At 35.4% G+C, this 20,731-nt stretch overlaps 1 protein-coding gene across 2 annotated transcripts; it reads left to right on the top strand.

Annotated features, from left to right (window-relative positions):
- Positions 1–19,551: 19,551 nt before the first annotated feature.
- Positions 19,552–20,294, top strand: LOC121222256 (probable WRKY transcription factor 51). 2 transcript variants are annotated; one of them, XM_041102503.1, is made up of 2 exons: positions 19,552–19,834; positions 19,987–20,294. In XM_041102503.1, exons 1-2 carry the CDS (start codon positions 19,620–19,622, stop codon positions 20,135–20,137), a joined length of 366 nt encoding a protein of 121 aa, XP_040958437.1. In that variant the 5' UTR covers positions 19,552–19,619; the 3' UTR covers positions 20,138–20,294. The 2 variants fall into 2 exon arrangements, with proteins under 2 accessions (XP_040958437.1, XP_040958438.1); XM_041102504.1 differs by having other exon boundaries at positions 19,552–19,794; positions 19,987–20,133.
- The last annotated feature ends 437 nt before the right edge of the window (positions 20,295–20,731 follow it).

Below are 20,731 nucleotides of genomic sequence, written 5' to 3'. Positions count from 1 at the left end.
GGGTTTAGATTAATTAGTATTGACAAATTATATTTTAAATATGTTCTTATATATATAATTGTAAAAGAGGTCGTAAAAGAGGTCGTGCTATTTTAAGGATTAGGGGGTACAAATTTAGGGTTTGGGATGTAAGAGTTAGCTAGGGGTTTAGGGGTTACAAGTTGCAATCTAGGGGTTAAAGATTTAGGGTTTAGGGGTCAAATAAGGATTTTAGGTTAGTTTAGATTAATTTATTTAAATAATATTTTAAAAAATCAATCTAAAGTACCAATTGATATATTTAAAAATTATTTTAAATAGAATTCATAAATAAGTTAAAAAATATATTGATATATATTATATGGATGGTTATATATTTAGGTATAATTATTTATTTTGGAAATATATATATAGGACCAAATACATAAGAAATGAAATAAAAAATAAAAAAATTCAAAACGGCGCCGTTTTCGAATGAATAGTTAAACTTTTAGTGGCGTTTTTAAGAAAATGCCACAAATAATGCAATTCCAGACCACGAAAACGGTGTCGTTTCTGTTCACAGCTGTAATATTTAGTGGCGTTTTTCTAAAAACGCCACAAAAAATGCAATTCCAGACCACGAAAACGGTGTTGTTTCTGTTCACAGCTGTAATATTTAGTGGCGTTTTTACCAAAAACGCCACAAAACGGTGTTAATATAATCGCTAAACGACGTCGTTTCCGGAACATATTTTTAACTTGGAAAAATTTTAGAATAATTTATTGAAAACGTCAACGTTTGGCTTAAGTATACGTGGCGGTTTTTATTAAACGCCACAAAAAATGCAATTTCAGACTAAGAAAACGGCGCCGTTTCTGTTAAAAGGTTTAATTTTTTGTGGCGTTTGGTCTATAAACGCCGCAAAGGTGTTTTAAAATTTTTTCTCAACGATGCCGTTTCTGCAGATGGCTTTTAACTTAGCATTTTACTCACTCGTCGACAAAGACAGAAAGAAAATATTCTGCAAGTGAAAACGCCGATTGGGAAGGGGAAAAAACCTAAGAAAATATTCTAAGGAAGAAAGGGGAGGAGAAATCAGAAATCATCAAAGAGGAAGCAACGATTGCGCCATTCTTGACAGTAGTTGCAGAATATCTGGTTAAAAGGTATGCGTTTAATCCTTCTGAAGAACATCGTCTTGATTTGGGGTTTTGGGTGCATTGTGTTTTTCGAATTTGGGGCTTAGAAAAAAAATTAAATTTTAGGGTTTGCGGTTTAGGTTAAAACACCATTCTTGTTTGGGAATTTGGGGAACTTGTGAATTGTTTATTTAGCAATTTAAATAGAAGGGTTTGTTCGGGGTAAAATTTTGTCTATTTAGGGGTTGCCCGAATACAAAACACAGCCAATAATAAAACTAGGAGCATCAATGGCGTGGCCATGAAAATGAAATTGTTAAGATTGAAGACAGGGACAGACCTTCCGATTTTGGGAAAGTCGGATATGATTTGTTGAAGCTATAAGAAAAGTGCTTTCGCCAATGACAAATGCTCCTTTAGTTGGTTTGAGTTATGTTTTGCACAACTCATGTTGAATATATAATTATTTATTGTGATTATTTTGTTTAGATTTTTTTTTGGAAGAAAACTCATAAAATAACTTAAAGTTTATTAGCGTTGTACATGATGGATTGTGGGTGTTCTTCAATAAGCAAAGTTTAAGCTAAGCTTGGCAAGTTGTGGGTCACTTTCTTTCCATCTCCTTTAATAAGGAAGATTTGGCATTCTTCAAAAGTATTCATCTTAGCCTGCTGTTTCTCCATTACAGCGATTTTTGGAGAAGCATAAAAGGGTAACTAATGGTAGTATTTGGGTAACTAATGGGTAACTAAATTTGAATATCTCAAACTATGGGTAACTAGTGGGTAACTAATGGGTAACTAATGTATTATCATCTTTATGGCTGTGGATTCTAGAGTTTAATCTGGGTTCCTTTTAAACATATGTGGCAACTAGGACAATAAGCAAAACTGTTTTATATGTCAGTATATATGTAGTCTTGGTTATTGTGTTATCGAGAATATATGCCTTTCTTACCAAATTGGGGAATCTAGTTTGCCTTTAATACATTAAACAACCTGATATTGTTCTGTTCTTTAGCAGATTTTGCTTTTTCTGGTTTGTTTTCTTTTGGAAACAATGTTGGCAAGGGATGAAGAAAATGATGAATCATGTACAATATGGGGTTTCAAAAAGTTAGATTTTGTTAAAAGCCTAGGAATGAACCAACTTGGAAGAGCCTCAAAACGACTGAATCTGATGTCGATTATAACTAAAAGAAGCCTACAATTAAAGAAGTTTAACATGTACATGTTCCTTTGGTTAAAAGTTGGATAAAGGGAGTGACTAAGTTAAACTATGGACGGCTGAATAATCTCACTTGAAAGATTGTTCATAAACTGTCACCCGCCCCATATAATTGTTTTATGAATCTTTATAGTTAATTTTAAAACTTCATATATGATTCAAAATTGAGTATTGAAGATAACATTAATTATTTTTATCAACACATGACATATGTCCAATCATGATTGGTTTAATTCTACATTATAATTTATCAACGCATGACATATTGTGATTATTTGTTTAGATTTTTTTTGGAAGAAAACTCATAAAATAACTTAAAGTTTAATAGCGTTGTACATGATGGATTTTGGATTTTGTTATATTTAAGTTTTATACTAATTCTTTCCTGTTTATTTGGCACTAACTTACTTATGTTTTCCTTTTTATTTTTATTTTTTGCAGTAGTTTGCTTCGAAGTCCAGGAAATTGAGGTATTTATTCCTATGTTTCCCACCTCGGTTTTCTTAAAAAAACACCTCCAAATGTTTAAATTTTGGATTTTGTTACTTTAATTATTATTTTTGAGTTTTAAAAGGGAGTTTTAATTAAAAAAAAATTTTTTACGCTGTGGGTATTGGTTTATTTATCATTTTTTATTTATATGTTGCTGGCTCAATTTGCATGTTACTTTGCCAAATTTTTCCATAACTGCAAGGTATAAACTATGATTGTAATTCTTGTACGTATTTTTTACCCAAACAAAAATAATTACGCAAATGATTAAAATTCTTAAATCAGTTTATATATTTGAGTAAGTGAATAAATTATGGGCAAATAGTGGATTCGTTTTAAAGTGAACAAATTATCGATTTTCAAGGATCTTGTCAATTAATAAATTATCGACGTTAGTTCTCATTTATGCGATTGAATGTTAAATTTATTACTAAAATACATTACTTACTAAAATAAATTACTTACTAAAATTTGTTTAAATTTATTACTAAAATACATTACTTACTAAAATACATTACTTACATAAATTTGTTTAAATTTATTTCTAAAATACATTACTTACTAAAATTTGTTTAAATTTATTACTAAAATACATTACTTACTAAAATACATTACTTACTAAAATTTGTTTAAATTTATTAATTACTTAAATACATTACTTACTAAAATTTGTTTAAATTTATTACTAAAATACATTACTTACTAAAATTTGTTTAAATTTATTACTTAAATATGTTACTTAAATTTATTACTTAAATATGTTACTTAAATTTATTACTTAAATAATTATAAATAAGATGCATAAAAGTGCTATACTTACATCATACATATCTTACGTAACCAAAAGATTGCTATAAATAAACCATTTATTAAAGAGTATACCTTATAATTAAATTTTGTTATCATGTTATCATAAAAGATAAAATAAAATATAAAAAAATATGTGGAATATTAAAATTGACTATTAAAATAAAATGTTATTTTATTAAATATTATTAATAATTATAAAAAAAATATGTGGAATATTAAAATTGACTATTAAAATAAAATGTTATTTTATTAAATATTATTAATAATTATATTAGTAATGTTATTAAATTATATATTATTTTATTAAATAATACATAATAACTTACAACTTACATAATACATTTAACTTACAACTTACATAATACATTTGACTGACATAATACATTTAACTTACAACTTACACAATACATAATAACTTACAACTTACATAATACATAATAACTTACAACTTACACAATACATAATAACTTACAACTTACATAATACATAATAACTTACAACTTACATAATACATTTAACTTACAACTTACATAATACATTTAACTTACATAATACATTTAACTTACAACTTACACAATACATAATAACTTACAACTTACATAATACATAATAACTTACAACTTACATAATACATTTAACTTACAACTTACATAATACATTTAACTTACAACTTACATAATACATTTAACTTACATAATACATTTAACTTACAACTTACACAATACATAATAACTTACAACTTACATAATACATAATAACTTACAACTTACATAATACATTTAACTTACAACTTACACAATACATTTAACTTACAACTTACATAATACATAATAACTTACAACTTACATTTAACTTACATAATACATTTAACTTACATAACTTACATAACTTACCATTGCAATTTCTGGTGAAAATCAGACTTCAAGATCTAAGAAATGGACCGGTCTTGGATGAATTTGTTAAGGGTAAGCGACGGTTATCGAAATGGAGTACAGACTTTTCTAAATTTTGCATTTCAATATGCAAGCCAAGAGAACATGATTCTTTGCCCGTGTAAGAAGTGTGTCAACATAAACTGGCATTACCGTGAAGTTGTATACGAGCATCTAATTGTTGATGGGTTTGTTCGGGGTTATAAACAATGGTTATTTCATGGAGAATGCCCGCCTAGTACTTCCTCTTCAAGTATGGATGTAACTTATCCTGATACTGCTTACCATCAGTCTGGTAGAGGGGATGACATGGAAGGTATGTTGCGGGATGCATTTAATATGCACAATCATGGTGTCGAATCATTCCCAGCGGACTTTATGGCCTCTGATGATTGTAATATTGGTGGAAATACTTTTACCGAACCGGGAAGTAGTGTACGTCATGAAGAGCCGAATGGAGAAGCGGCGAAGTTCTACGCGCTACTTAATGACATGAACGAAGAACTGTATGAGGGATCAAAATTTTCAAAGATGCCCTTCTGTGTTCGTCTTTTTCAATTAAAGTGTTTGGGAGGGTGGACGGGAAACTCGTTGACAATGCTGTTAGAGTTTTTGAGAGAAATGTTCCCGTTTGCAAAAATCCCTCGGTCCTGCAAAGATATGAAGAAGATGATAAAAGATTTAGGCCTTGGGTATAACAAATCCATAGTTGCCCAAATGACTGCATGTTGTATTGGGGCGATCGGAGAAACCAACAGTGCTGTCATGTATGCGGCCACTCTCGTTGGACAAGTAGAAACACAGAAGATGGGAACGACGATGAAATGATGCACAGTCACGGAAGAAGCCAGCCAAGATTTTACGGTATTTTCCGTTGATACCAAGGCTTCAAAGGCTTTTTTTATCGTCGAAGACAGCGGAGTCAATGACATGGCACCATGATGGACGAACCGTTGATGGATTACTAACGCATCCGGCAGATTCTTTAGCTTGGAAATCATTTGACAATAAATTTACAAGCTTCGCAAGCGATCCTAGGAGTGTGAGGCTTGGACTAGCATCTGATGGATTTAATCCTTTCAAGATCATGAGCACTGCCTACAGTACTTGGCCAGTAGTGCTTGTTCCTTACAATCTGCCTCCATGGATTTGCATGAAGCAATCTTCCCTAATCTTATCTATGATTATCCCTGGAGAGAAAGGGCCCGGGAATGATATCGACATTTATTTGCAGCCACTTATTGAAGAGTTAAAACAATTGTGGGTTGGTGTTGAGACATACGATGTGCTGAGAAAGGAGAACTTTAATTTACGTGCAGCTTTAATGTGGACCATTAATGACTTTCCCGCTTATGCCAATTTATCCGGTTGGAGTACCAAGGGTCGTTATGCGTGTCCTTGTTGTGCTGCACAAACATGTTCGCAATGGTTATACAATGGGAAGAAGTTCTCTTACATGGGGCATCGTCGGTGGTTACCGGAAAATCATAGATTTAGATTTCAGAGTTCTGTATTTGACGGTACTGAAGAGTTCAGAGAAGCTCCTTCACAGACCAGTGGCTCTGAAATCTTGTTCATGTTGGAAGATATGAATTTTATTTATGGGAAGATGAACCAACCGCCAAACACGCAAAGAAATAGAAGATCCAATGATGAAGCTGATGATGACTCTGATGAAGAGGACGATCCTAATGAGGTGGAGTTGTGGAAAAAAGAAGTATTTTTTTTCAGTTACCTTATTGGGAGCATCACCTTCTACGACACAATCTTGATGTTATGCACATTGAGAAAAATGTCTGCGAGAACATTGTGGGTACAGTTTTGAATGTCGACGGAAAATCAAAAGACAATCTTCAGAGTCGACTTGATTTAGTCCAAATGGGAATCCGACCTGATCTTCATCCCAATCCACTTCCGAATGGGAAATATCGGTTGCCGCCTTCTATTTTTTCAATGTCAAAGACGGAAAAAGAATTGTTCTGCACGGTGTTGAAGGATATAAAGGTTCCAGATGCGTATGCATCAAATATATCTCGATGTGTTAGTGTTAAAGATAGAAGATTATATTCGCTAAAATCACATGACTATCACATCTTGATGCAAGATTTACTGCCAGTGGCTCTACGATGTTGTATGTCCAAGAAGGTGACGTCTTGTATAATTGAACTATCCAACATAATGAAAGCCATTTGTGGCAAAGTTTTGGACGTTCAAGAACTTCAGAAGGTACAGGATCGAACCGCTTTAATTTTATGCAACATGGAGAAAATCTTCCCACCTTCCTTCTTCACCATTATGGTTCACTTGATAATCCATCTCCCGCACGAAGTAATTCTTGGCGGACCCGTTTTCTATCGATGGATGTATCCCATAGAAAGGTGTTAATTAAAATTTTTAAAGTTTTCCTTCATTCACCTTTATGCCTTTAGTTTCAATAATTAAGAAATGTTGTATATTATGTTTAGGTTTCTATCCAAATTAAAGTCTTACTGCCGCAACAAGCGATATCCAGAAGGATCGATTGCTGAAGGCTACTTGGCAGAAGAATGTATGACCTTCTGCTCAAGATATTTGGAAGATGTTGAAATAAGGTTAAACAGACCAAATAGGAATGCTGGACTCACGGACCATAACTTAGCCGATACTTATTTGTTCCAAAGTTTTGGAGAACCAATCGGAAAAGTTGAAATTACAGAATTAGATCATTTATCGTGGGTACAAGCACATCGATATGTTCTGTTTCACCACGATTTATTGGAACCTTTACGGAAGTAAGTTCTACAAATTTGATAAATATTTATCAAACTAATAATTGTTTATCTTCTAACAAAGATCACATTTTTTTAACACGGTGAGTACAAACAAATATTGAGATCTCGTTTGCGCTCCCGAAGAACACAACATCGAGATATCAATAAGTTGTTTACAGAATCATTTTATGAATGGTTAAGCCAAACGGTATGCAGTTCGAGCTTCCGCTTACAAATAATAATGTTTTCTCATAACAAATGAATTACTCAGTTTACTTTCCATTCAATAGGTTTGGAGCGGGAAGAACGTAAACGACGATGTTAAATGGCTCTCCCAAGGTCCAAATCGAGTGGTTAAAAGATATAGTGCGTTCCTCATCAACGGATTCAGATTTCATACAAAATATCGCGAGAGGTTGAGGAGAACGCAAAATTGTGGAATTGTTGTCAATTCTGCAATTACGAGTTATGCTAGTGCTAGGGACAATAATCCTGTCGAGGGAAATGTGGAATATTTCGGACAACTTACTGACATAATTGAGTTGGATTACTACGGCAAATGGAAAGTTGTCTTATTTCGTGGTGATTGGGCCGATGTTAATACAGCTCGTAGAATTAAGCAAGATCAATTTGGTTTTACAATGGTGAACTTTGACCGATTGATTCACACAGGACAACAACTGATAGATGAGCCGTATGTATTCTCATCTCAAGTCAAACAAGTTTTTTACTCAAAAGATCCAACTGATGAGGGTTGGTACGTTGTACTCCGTAACATCCCTAGAGACTTGTTTGATATGGGCAGTGGAAGTAGAGATAACATCGAAGATAGATCAGTAACTTTACCCTTTCCAGAACTAAACTTAAACGATAATATCCCTAGTACTAGTGCACAATTTGGATGGGTTCGTCAGGATACCGATGAAGATATTTACGAATAATGATGTAGTAAGATTTTACGATTGTTTAATTATATATAATATCATAATTTAAATCTTCGTCTTATTATATGTTTCAACTGTTTTATATGTGCTGTTATTGTTGTAATTAGCTATTAAGTTATTAACTATTTTATGTGTATTGTAGATAAAATGCCTAGAAGAAAAATTCTAAGGGGAAGCATTGTTCAAAATAATCCAAACTCGACAGAAACTAATAGTACTGAACAACAGACAGCAGTTGGATCTTCAAATGTTCCGATTACAGCTGAGGATCCTACAGAAGTTCAAAGTAATTTTTCATTTAATTTACATGCGTGTTTCTGTTATAGTTGATTTATTTTTCAAATTCTTATATTATAATATACCATTTGTAGCTGAAAATGGTGGGACGCGCAGAGGTCGAGGACGTACGCTACTTAGAGAGTTGTACGAGTTAGATTCAGTCGAGCGTGTCAAAGTTGGACGAAATAGTTTTGGTCAGCCTGTTGGATCAGAAGCTCGACTTTTAGCTGGATACATGGGCATTTTAGCACGAAATCCGAATATGTTACCTATAAACTACGAGTCATGGCATCAAATGCCCGATAGCAACAAAAACCAAGCCCTCGATAATATTAAGGTAACAAAATGTTAATGTCATCTATAATGCTTGGGAAATAGTTTCATTTATATTTACTTTATTAACTTGTGTTTTTTGTTTTTTGCAGGCGAGGTTTGCTTTAGAGGTCTCGGATGCTTATGTAAAGAAGGCATTGGGAAAAAGATGGAGAGACAACAAAAGTACTTTGAAGAAAAATTATTATAAGACAAAAACAACCCTCGATGAGAAATTGCAAAATGTCCCGCCGGGTATGTTGAGGTACCAATGGGAAGATGCGGTTAGATTTTGGCATTCGAATAAAGGCGAGGTCTGACGTCCTTCTAAACTATTGTAATTATTTTGGTTTATAGTATTTTCTATTTACGTACTAAAAAATTTCATAACGTAGGATCGTGAACAAGTTGGAATAAGCAGCAGGCAGAAACAAAAATTCACCCACACAGCCGGGTCGAGAAGTTTCGCATGTGTAGCTGAGGCGGAGGTATTTTTAAATTTTTTAATATTGTCGAATATGTATAACTTTCTATTAAATAATATTTATACTACTATATTGTAGGAACGGTCGTCCGGTCAAAAAGTTGGACGCCTTCAACTTTTTGAAATTACACATAGGAAGAAAGATGGATCTCCCATGACTCCTGAAGCTGCTGAAATAATGGTACGTTTACTTAATACGATTTGACTTATTTTAGTTATTTATAGTGTTTATTTTCTAATGGTTTAATTCATTGCAGTTAATGCGACTATTGTTATGTTGCATATGTTTTTCAATATATAATATTGTGTTCCTAACTATGTGATATATTTATTAGGAAAAACTAAATGATAAAAAGGCGGAGTACGAAGCAATTGCTTCTAGTGATAGTTCGGTTCATCTTGAAGATATTGATAATCGGATTATTACTGAAGTTTTGGGTCCTGAAAGGTATGGTCGGGTTCGATTTCAAGGATCTTTTGTTAGCCCAACCCAATATTTTGGATCCAGCTCCCACCAATACATGGCTTCGGGGAGTCAGGCTCAAGCTGAAGTTCAGAGGTTAAAAGACCAAATGGCTCAGATGCAAGCGACTACAATTGAGGTTCAAAGGAAATATGAAGAACTCCAGCTACAACTTAAAGCAAAGGCGGAAGCGAGGGAAGCAGCAACTGCAGCGAGGGAAGCGGAGGCTGCAGCAAGAGAAGCAGAGCAGAGCAAAAAGTACGACGAACTTCAGCAGCAGCTTCAGATTATGATGAAGATGTTTAAGTCGCAACTTCCACCTTCATAGTGTATGACATAAATATTTTTATCATTTTAACATTTAACATTTAACATTTTTGCAAAAACAATATGAATTCACTTTTATTTATTGATATTAATATTATTTTATTCCCTTATGTTGAAATATTATATAAATTTATTGCTATTGGTTGCTTTTGAAATGTTGCTTTTGAATTTTTGCTACAGGAGGGCAGAAAAAATGAAAAATTTAATAAAAAAAATCCCCAAAATAGTGGCGTTTTTGTATAAAAGCGCCACTAAAGAACATGTTCTTTTGCGGCGTTTGTAAAAAATGCCACTAAAGAACATGTTCTTTAGCGGCGATTAGAAAAAAAACGCCGCTAAAGAACATGATCTTTAGCGGCGTTTTCCCTTAAGCGCCGCTAAAGAACATGTTCTTTAGCGGCGTTTTTTCCTAAGCGCCGCTAAAGAACATGGTCTTTAGTGGCATTTTTTTACAAACGCCGCTAAAGAACATGTTCTTTAGCGGCGTTTTTTTCTAAGCGCCGCTAAAGAACATGATCTTTAGCGGCGTTTTTTCTAAGCGCCGCTAAAGAACATGGTCTTTAACGGTGTTTTTGTTTGTAAACGCTGCAAACATTTGCGACGTTTTCATTAGCGGCATTTTTTCCGGCGCTTGAAGAAGCGCCGCAAATATCTTTAGTGGCGTTAAAAAGCGCCGCTAAAGGCCTAAAAAAACGCCGCTAAAAACCTGTTTTGGTGTAGTGCTTATATAATTTATTTATGAGTTGTTGATTCAGTAATTCTTGTGTGTGCTCTAAACCGTTGATTTTGGGTATTTAGATGTTGAGGAATTATAGGGAATACTACGTATTCTGATATATTTTTGTTATAGTAAAGGTTGGGGATTGATTTGATGGTTAAAACGATGATTTTATCCTGTTCCGGTGTGGTTTCGTGACCACACGGGTGGCCACATGAGCATGTGCGTTTTCACACGACCGTGTGGCTAATTTGGGGAAATTAGTCGACATTCACACGGTCGTGTCCCATGGGCATATGGGCGTGTACATTTGGGAATTAGGGTTTGGGTGTTTTGGTGCCATACAGTCATGTGGCTAATTTAGAGATTTAAAAATTCCACATGGGCGTGTGTTTTAGACACATGGTTGTGCCTGGTAGGCACACGAGCGTGTGAGACCCTCACACGACTGTGTCTGCCATGTACTCTATTTCTGCACAAATTGATAGAGAGTTACACGGCATGTTCACATAGCCATGCCCCTGGCTTACACGGGCGTGTACCTTAGCCACACGGCTGTGTGCCTCCTCCCACACGGGCTTGTGTTCCCTCACACAGCGTGTCTCCCCTTCACATGGGCGTGTTAACCCCCATATGGCCTAGACATTTCCACACGGCCATAGCACATGGCCGTGTGGCTCTAAGTCACCAATTTTAGTTCTGTGTATGTTTTTGATCTGTAAATGTGTCTATGTGTTTCAACCCTTGGCTAGGCTTTAGTGAAGGTAATTAAGACTCTGATCTGGGCTTCGGCTTATGTGTTATTTGTGACTGTTGTGTGAGATATCTGATTCTGAACCCAGTTAGCTAGGTGTGTGCATGTCTATTTTTGTCTAACTGTCTGTCGATGTGTTCATTGTTTCTATGAGGTTGTAAGCATACATGCACTTGCATAAAGAAAATTTTGGGTTGGTTGTGAAGAGAAAGAAGACTGATTTTGATCTGATCTGGCAGTTTAACTGTAACTTATCGGTACAACGGTTTACCACACTGTACCGCATGTACGTCAGCTTTGCTGTGTGCTATTATCTGATCTGGTAATTTAACTACAACTTATTAGTACAGCAGTTTACCACACTGTACTACATATACGTCAGTTTTGCTACGTGTTATTATCTGATTTGGCAGTTTAAACTACAACATGTCTGTACAGCGGTTTATCGCAATGCATTATCCTACATATATGCTAGCTTTGCTGCGTATTATTATCTGAGTGGCTTAGTCCACATACATGGTGTGTAGGTTTGGATGGGCCTTTCGAGGTCCTTTGTGGTGTATTTGGTTGGTGAGCTTGAACAACTCTTTTGGGGTGTGATCTCGGGACAAAGACGTGTGTTGGCCGGATGGTCGGGTTTTTACTACTTGACTGCATTCATATGCATCTAATTGTGTGACTGGGTGTAAATCTGTTTGTTTGTTTTCTATCTGCTTGTCTTAATGTTCGTGACTGTACTGATTGCGGGTATTAAGGTGTAAGCGTAATTCCTATTTTCTTATCATTGTGTTTGTGATGATAGTGTTTTGGTATCAACCCATTGATGGGTTTGCCTGTTGTGATTTTATGTACAGTATCAAGTATGTTGATTGTTGTGTATGATCGGGACATAGGTTCCGAGTTTACCCTCTGTTTCTATGTATCTCTGTAAATACACTATGTCGTTGAACTGCTATTTGGATTTATGTTCTATAAGTCTGTTGTTTGTCACATTTTGGACTCACACTGAACTCGAGTGGCTCACCCCCATAGTGTTTCCCCTTTCAGGTACTTACTCACACCTTTCAAAGCTTGGACCCAGTACACGAAGGCCTCAGACAGTCTCGATAAGGAAACATGCTTAAGAGTCTTCTTTTCGATTGCCATTTTGGTAAATGGTTTTGAAATGTCAACGGTTATAAGAACTGTGGTATAGTTTTAAATTGGGCTTTTCGTAAATGATTTTCTTTGGATTGAAAATTTTGTAATATCGAGATTTTATAACTGAGAGTTTTTACACAACTTAAATACTGTAATGTTTTGTAGTGGTAAATTTTTAATTTTTCGTACGATCACTTCAGTGATCAATGTGACCTCCAGAATTCGGCCAAAACTTCTGGGCCGGTTTTGGGGCGTTATAAAATGGTTTTATAATATTAATAATATTAGAATGATAAGATGATCGAAAATGAAAAATCATATATGCTACATTTGGTAGGAGTTTTGTTTTTTACATATGTTTTAGTATAAAGTTAGCAATAAACTAATTCAATTGATAACATTTTGCTATTCCAATGACTTATTTCTAGCAAAGAGAGAAAAATTTTTGCTTATTTTAAATAGGTCTTATTTTTTAATAAGAGTTTTTACTCATTTTTCTAATTTCAATGTTAAATTTGTACTATCTATTCTTTATTTTATTCTTATGTCTAACTATTGTAATACATATGCAATAAATATGTTTTTCTCATATTATTACACTAATAACCAAATGAGGCAATATAATTTTATAATATTAATAGTATTAGGATGATAAGACGATGAAAAGTAAATCATAAAAATTAATGATAAGTTTACAAGTATAATTTTAAGTACAAATATAATTATAAATTATAAATAATACATGTGGAATAAACTAAAATTAAAATTAACTAAATATAAAATATAATAAATTAAAAATTAAAATATATTTAAACATAAATCATAATCATGTTGAATGGTACATAATAAACTGGAGCCTTTGTCAACACCCCACCAAAGCTTTATTAGCAATTTTATTCTTTTTATAATTCAATAATGGCGTTCTCTCATTCTACTCGTTGGTCAAATAGTTCATCCACTCATCCTTATAATGTACAATTTTATTAAACATTTTTCTATCTCCAAAACCAAGATCATGGCCCCTTTTGGTATAATAAAAGAATAAAAGTACAATGTCAACAATACATAAAATGAACACTTAACAGATTACAAATATACTAGAAACTGTTTTTATGTGATTAATAATTACTTTGTTTAAGATGTATGAATCTAAAGTGCAATTATTTTTATTATCATGAAATACCAAACATCTTTTTAATAAAATTTAGGTACATGAGATTAATCTTTAAAAAATCACAATTACAATATTTTTTTCTTAGCCATAATTAATGTTATTATTAAAACCCATAAAGGGTGAGATTAGTACAAGAAAAGCAACAATTGCCCTGCAACAAAATACCAGACCAACACCAAAATAAGGCCAAGAAACTCCTGAATCCTACAATTGAAACAACTCACCAAACAACACCCAAATATCATATACTTAACTCCATTGCAAAAAGCATAGATGAATGAGCACCAAAAATACTTGCAATGAAAGCATTTCTCCACTCCTTGCTAGCTGAAACCCCAAATAAAAAAGCTCTCATACTTATAACAAGCTCTACCCATCAGTCCCTGCCTGTTAGAAATGGTAGCAGTTAGTGGTAGTTGACAGTTAGGATGGTTAAGCATTTTCAGTTACAGTTGGTTAGTTGAAGTTGGTTAGTTGAACTTGCAAGTATTAAATACATGCAATTGTATTCCTGAGTTTAATCAATGAGAATAATTCGTTCTGTTTCTTCAGATTGAATGAAATCATAACATGGTATCAAGAGCCAAATATTTTTTCACGGTGTGAATTTCTTGTGTGTTTGTTTTATTTCATGGCTATGGAAACAATCCCTGGGACTGAGACCCCGCGTCGTTTGACCAGTTCTAGAGAAGGCGTTCATTCGCAGAGTCTTGGCAGCGGTGGTTCGTCAACAGTTCACTACTTTGCCAAACATGATACAGTCGAACTTGCTGAGCACAATTTCTTGTTATGGAAGCATCAACTGTTATTGATTCTTGAAGGATATGGGCTTAAAGGTTTTGTATTGGGGACAGTTTCGGCTCCTTCAGCAGTTCTTGCAGGAGTTGATAGTCAACTGATAGATAATTCGGCATTTCTTGTTCATAGAAAGCAGGACAAATTTTTAGCCTCTTGGCTTCTCTCGTCAGTTACTGATGAAATTTTGGTCCATCTTACAGCAGCTAAGACAAGCTTTGAGGTTTGGACTACAATTGAAAAACGATTTGGTACCACGCCAAGTATTAGGGTAGCAAGTCTGCGTCATGCTTTGTATTCGATCAAGAAGGCTAGTTTAACTGTTAAAGAATACCTGGCTAAGGTAAAGACTCTTAGTGATAGTCTAACGGCAGTTGGAAGCTTGGTAACAGAAAGAGAACAAGTCAGTGTCATTTTGTCCGATTTTTCTATGGAGTATGAGTCTATTCGATTTTTTACATCTGCAACTCCAGTGTCTTTGGATTTACTTACTGATATGCTTCTTGATTGTGAAGCCAGTCACTTAGCTCTATTGACAGAAGCTCCTTTGCAAGCGAATTTGGTAGACAAATATCAAGAGACCTTAGGGGGTTCAAAATCCACTTACTCTTAGGTTTCCAAGCAAGGGTATAGTGGTTCAAGTCGAGGCTAGTCTCGTGGGAGAACTAGAGGTGCTGGTCGGGGCTGGTCTCGGTCCAGGCCATAATGTCAGCTATGTGGGAAAATTGGGCATATTGTTCAGAATTGTTATCATCAGTTTGATGAGAACTTTTTTGGTCAGAGCCCTTCAGTTAACCTTCATCAAACCCGTGATTTTACTCCTTCTTCAACAGCTTACTCATCTATGGTTCCTTGTTCTGGCTCGTGTTCACAGTCGTCACCCTCACCGACCCTCTTCATACTGATCAGACTTGGTATCCAGATTCGGGTGTAACGAACCATGTTACACCTGAAAGGTCGACTCTGATGACTACTTCTCCTTACACAGGTACTGGTCGAGTTCTTATGGGAAATGGTAAGTCTGTCTCTATTGCTAATGTAGGATCATCTAATGTCTTAGCTGGCTCCAGGCTTTTGCGTCTTTAGAATGTGTTACATGTTCCTACAGTTTGTAAGAACCTAATGTCTGTAGGTCAATTTGCAAAATATAATGGTGTTTATTTTGAGTTTCACCCTTATCTGTGTTTTGTGAAGGACATTCAGATAGGGATGATTCTCCTCGTGAGCCACATGCATGAGGGTCTATATAGGTTTCAGTTCTCAAAGTCTTCTCCCAACCTCAACTGCTCTCTCTCGAAGCCCAACTCGTGCTTGGTCAACAGTGTTCAACTCTAGTCTGTTGCCTTATGGCATAACAGGCTTGGACATCCCTGTTCCAACACATTAGCTCATATACTGAGATCATGTAATGTACCTTTTGCACAGAGTAGCTTGCCTCGTATATGTACTGCTTGTCAGCTAGGCAAAACTCACAAGCTCTTGTTTTCCTCTTCCAAAATAGTGTATTCTTTTCCTTTTGAACTAGTAGTGTCAGATGTATGGGGACCAACTTGTGTAGCTTCGAATGATTTTTGTTATTACGTATCTTTTGTTGATATGTACAGTAGATATACTTGGGTTTACTTTCGTAAGAGCAAATCTGAGGTGGTTCAATGTTTTCTCAACTTTCATCAGATGGTTAAGGTTCAATTTGGTTGTTCTGTTAAGATACTACAAACTGACTGAGGGGGAGAGTATCGTAGGGTATACACCATAGGGTCACATGTCCCTACACCTCAAAGCAAAATGGCACTGCTGAAAGGAAACATCAAAAAACCGTAGACATGAGATTGTCACTTCTAGCCCAATCCGGTATCCTTTTGAAGTTTTGTTATTTTGCTTTTACATATGCTGTTTACTTGACAAATAGACTGCCTACTTCAGTTCTTCATAACGTGAGTTCTTATGAAGCACTTCACAAACACAAACCTAGTTATGATTTGTTTCGGGTGTTTGGCTGCACTTGCTTCCATGATTTGAGACTTTTCCACCAGCACAAGTTATACTTCAGGTCTCAGATGTGTGTGTTTCTTAGTAGTGCTCCCAATACAAAGGCATATAGATGCTTAGCTACAGATGGTCTGGTTTATCTCTCTCGCCATGTTCGGTTTGATGAGAAGTGTTTTCCTTTTCAAAATGGATTTTGCTCTCGATCTCAAGTGAATTCTATAAGGGATTCGTATCGACAGACCGTCCTTCCTATAGTCATGGATAACATTTATCCTAAGGGTTCCCATGTTCAACCCGATACAAGTTCTATTAGAATGTCTCCTGTGGCATCTTCCCGAGTTAATTCTCCTTCCACTTCTCCTGATGGTTTCCTACCAACAACTGAAATGTCTCCCTCGTATGATCAACCTGAGTGCAGTACAATGGTTCCTCAAAATGCAAATATTCATCCCATGCAAACTCGTGCCAAGAGTGGTATTTTTAAGTCGAGAGTTTTTACTTCAGCCCTAGATGAGAAGGAACCTTTGACCATAACTGAAGCTCTTCAAAGTCCTGACTGGACAGCAGCTGCTCAAGCTGAGTATAGTGCATTACTAGCAAATCATACTTGGGATCTCATGCCCTTACCTGCAGGTTGTCGGGAGGTTGGCTGTAAGTGGATTTTCAAGCTCAAAAGACATGCTGATGGGTCTATTGCGAGGTACAAAGGTCGACTTGTGGTTAAGGGATACTTGCAAGAAGCTAGGGTTGATTTTCAAGAGACATTCAGCCCTGTGGTTAAGCCCACTACAATAAGAGTGGTTCTTGCTTTGGCAGTCTCTTTCAATTGGTCACTTCGACAAGTTGATATCAATAATGCGTTTTTAAATGGGGATTTGAGTGAAGAAATTTACATGTTGCAGCCTCTAGGATTTGAGCAGCAAGGCTCTAACGGATAGCACCTGGGTTGTCGACTTCGAAAGGCCCTGTACGGTCTCAAGCAAGCACTGAGGGCTTGGTTTCACAAGTTGCAAGAATTTTTGTTAACCATGCAGTTTAAAGTGTCCAAAGTAGATAGTTCTTTCTTCATCCTTCAGTCAGGGTCTTAGTTGGTGTACGTGTTTGTCTATGTTGATGATATTATCATCACAAGGAACGATGATGAGGTCATAGACGAGTTTGTCACTCAGCTAAATGCAAAGTTCTCATTAAAAGACCTAGGAAGGTTACATTATTTCTTGGGCATAGAGGTGAATTACACTTCACAAGGGATATTCCTTACACAAAAGAAGTACGTTGCTGAACTGCTTCAAAGAGCTTTCATGGACAGGTCAAATAGCTTGCCAACACCTATGGTTACCTCATGTCGACTGTCAGCCAATGAAAGGAGTCATGTGAGGATGAGCATCATTATAGGAGTATTGTTGGTGCTTTGCAGTACGTTGTCATCACTAGACCAGACATAGCTTATTCAGTAAACAAGGTTTGCCAATTTATGCATAAGCCTTTAGACCTGCATTTCAAGGCTGTGAAGAGAATCTTAAGATATTTACAAGGGACACTGGATTATGGGTTGAAATTCACCCGAACATCAAGATTTTTACTTGAAGGATATTCGGATGCAAGCTGGGGGTCTGATGTAGATGATCGAAGGTCAACCTCAGGCTTCTGTGTGTTTCTCGGAGGGAATCCAATCTCCTAGAGCTCAAGAAAACAACAAGTCATCTCTAGGTCTACAGCAGAAGCAGAATACAAGAGTGTGGCTTATGTCACTGCGGAGATAGTATGGATTCGGGCGTTGCTGACTGAGTTATGCATTTCAGTTCCAAAGAAGGCCTTGATATGGTGCGATAGTTCAGCGGCAGTTGCAGTTGCGGGGAATCCAGTCATGCACTCAAAATTTAAACATGTTGAAATGGATCTGTTCTTTGTCAGAGAAAAGGTTGCAGATGGGGTACTTCATGTAGGACATATACCTGGTTTAGATCAAACTATAGACATACTGACAAAACCACTGTCAGTAGGAGCTTTCACTAAGTTTCGCGATCGGCTTTGTGTTGTTGGTACAAGTAGGAAAAGGCTTTGATGAGAAGAGAAGTTGATGAGTATGGGGCATGTTAGGAATGGTAGCAGTTAGTGGTAGTTGACAGTTAGGATGGTTAAGCATTTTCAGTTACAGTTGGTTAGCTGAAGTTGGTTAGTTGAACTTGCAAGTATTAAGTACATGCAATTGTATTCCTGAGTTTAATCAATGAGAATAATCCGTTATGTTTCGTAAGATTGAATGAAATCATAACACTGCCAAAGGAGCCATGGCCAAGAAAGCTGTCAAGCTTAATGCAATCCACAAAGCTTGTTGAGACTTTTCCTTAAGGTCAGCTCTTTTGAGTTCAAGTCCCTTTCACTGGCAAGTTTATTGAAATAGAAGCAACATTGGTCACCCTAGTGAACAAAGGTCCAACAAAGAAAACCCAACATGCAGCGAAAAAATTCAAAACCTGCTGCCATTAACATTACAAACCACAAATTTCAACATCTCGATGGTGTGCAATGAGTTGCAAGTTAAATGAATCCGATCCGATCAGAAAGAGCCACTTAAAAATGGAGCCCATATATGCTAAAATTTGTGATCTAAGGAGCTTAGACACAATACTTCCTACTAACAGCGGTTCCTGCTTATTAAGGACAAAAAAAGAAACAGATTGAGTATCATTCAAGTTTATCCCATACGTCATGCACATGACGTCATTCAACAGATCGGGACACGTGGCAGAACTTAAGCACCTTCGACGCATCCCTCCAGGAAATGTCCATGAAGGGAGAAAGATAATTATTTAATTAGAATATTTTTATAAAATATAAATTGCATAAAATAGTTGAATCTATGCCTAACGAGTTTGCCTTCCTACACACTGTCAAAGACCAAAGTCCACCTCTCCTTGGAAATTAATGGACTTCTCCCGGGAGAGCTCAAACCCTAACCTTAATATCACCTTCTATCCCGATAACTTGGATCCGGTGACCGAGTTCGAGCTGTCGGATTATCTTATGCTCGACGGTGGGGTTTTCGAGGAAGACTCATCATCGCAAAGTATAGCATCGTCGGAGAAGGGCTTGGGAGGAGGTAACGAAATTAGTGGTGCAACATCGAAAACCCCCATCATGCAAGTGATATAGGCTCTTTTTCTTCTTTCTTTTTTCACTTTCTTCTCGAAAACCCATAAAAAGAAGTAAATATTTAAGTAAAAAGTAGTAGTTTTTATTCTTGTTTAAGCAATAATGGGTCTTCTTTTTTATTTTTCCTAAAATTTTGTAGAAAATGCAAGACTGAAGCGAGGGAAAAGAAGTTGGAACAGAGGCATCGGGTTGCATTTATAACGAAATCGGAGATAGAAGTCATGGATGATGGATATAAATGGAGGAAATATGGGAAAAAGCCTGTGAAGAACAGCCCAAATCCAAGGTAAATTTTGTACAAATTAATTAAGATAAAATATATAAGTTATTTTGAGACGTTGCCTTTATCTTATTGCATCAAGTGAAGAACACATTTTGGTGATTTATATTAATTTATTCGATATATTGTAGTTTCAACTTGATAAATAACTTAATAATTTTCTCACATTTCTTTCTCGTGATCATTTGAAAATTATATATAATTCAACCATGCAGACAACCTGCGTCTCATAAAATTATTGGTTGCATGTTGGATTTTGTTATTATTATTTAAAAATAATAATTTATTGCAATATGGTAGTAATTACTATAAAAATTTGTTGTCTTTCTCCAACCATGTACTAATTGGAATCCAAGATGCGACTGCGATATTGGTACACGTTCATGCTAAAAGATTAAGATTAGTGTGTCTCTCACACGTCCCTTATGTCAAAAACTTATACATTGAATCTTCTAATAATTTCTTTCTTATTATATGAATTAACTTAATATGTACTCAAAACTTTATATTATCACAAAGAACTTAAAATAATATATTCTTCTTAAAATAGAAGTTACAATGAATCAATTCAAAATATCTACAATTTTTTTAATCTTATATTATT

This window comes from Gossypium hirsutum, chromosome D10 (genome assembly GCF_007990345.1).
Source record: "Gossypium hirsutum isolate 1008001.06 chromosome D10, Gossypium_hirsutum_v2.1, whole genome shotgun sequence".
Classification (NCBI taxonomy): domain Eukaryota; kingdom Viridiplantae; phylum Streptophyta; class Magnoliopsida; order Malvales; family Malvaceae; genus Gossypium; species Gossypium hirsutum.
Note: the sequence above shows the minus strand (reverse complement) of the source record. Positions and strands in the feature narration are given on the sequence as shown.

Coding starts and splice junctions, on each gene's coding strand:
- LOC121222256 (XM_041102503.1), top strand. CDS start 19,620: ATGGACTTCTCCCGGGAGAGCTCAAACCCTAACCTTAATATCACCTTC. Junction 19,835..19,986: donor ACATCGAAAACCCCCATCAT/GCAAGTGATATA, acceptor AAAATTTTGTAG/AAAATGCAAGACTGAAGCGA.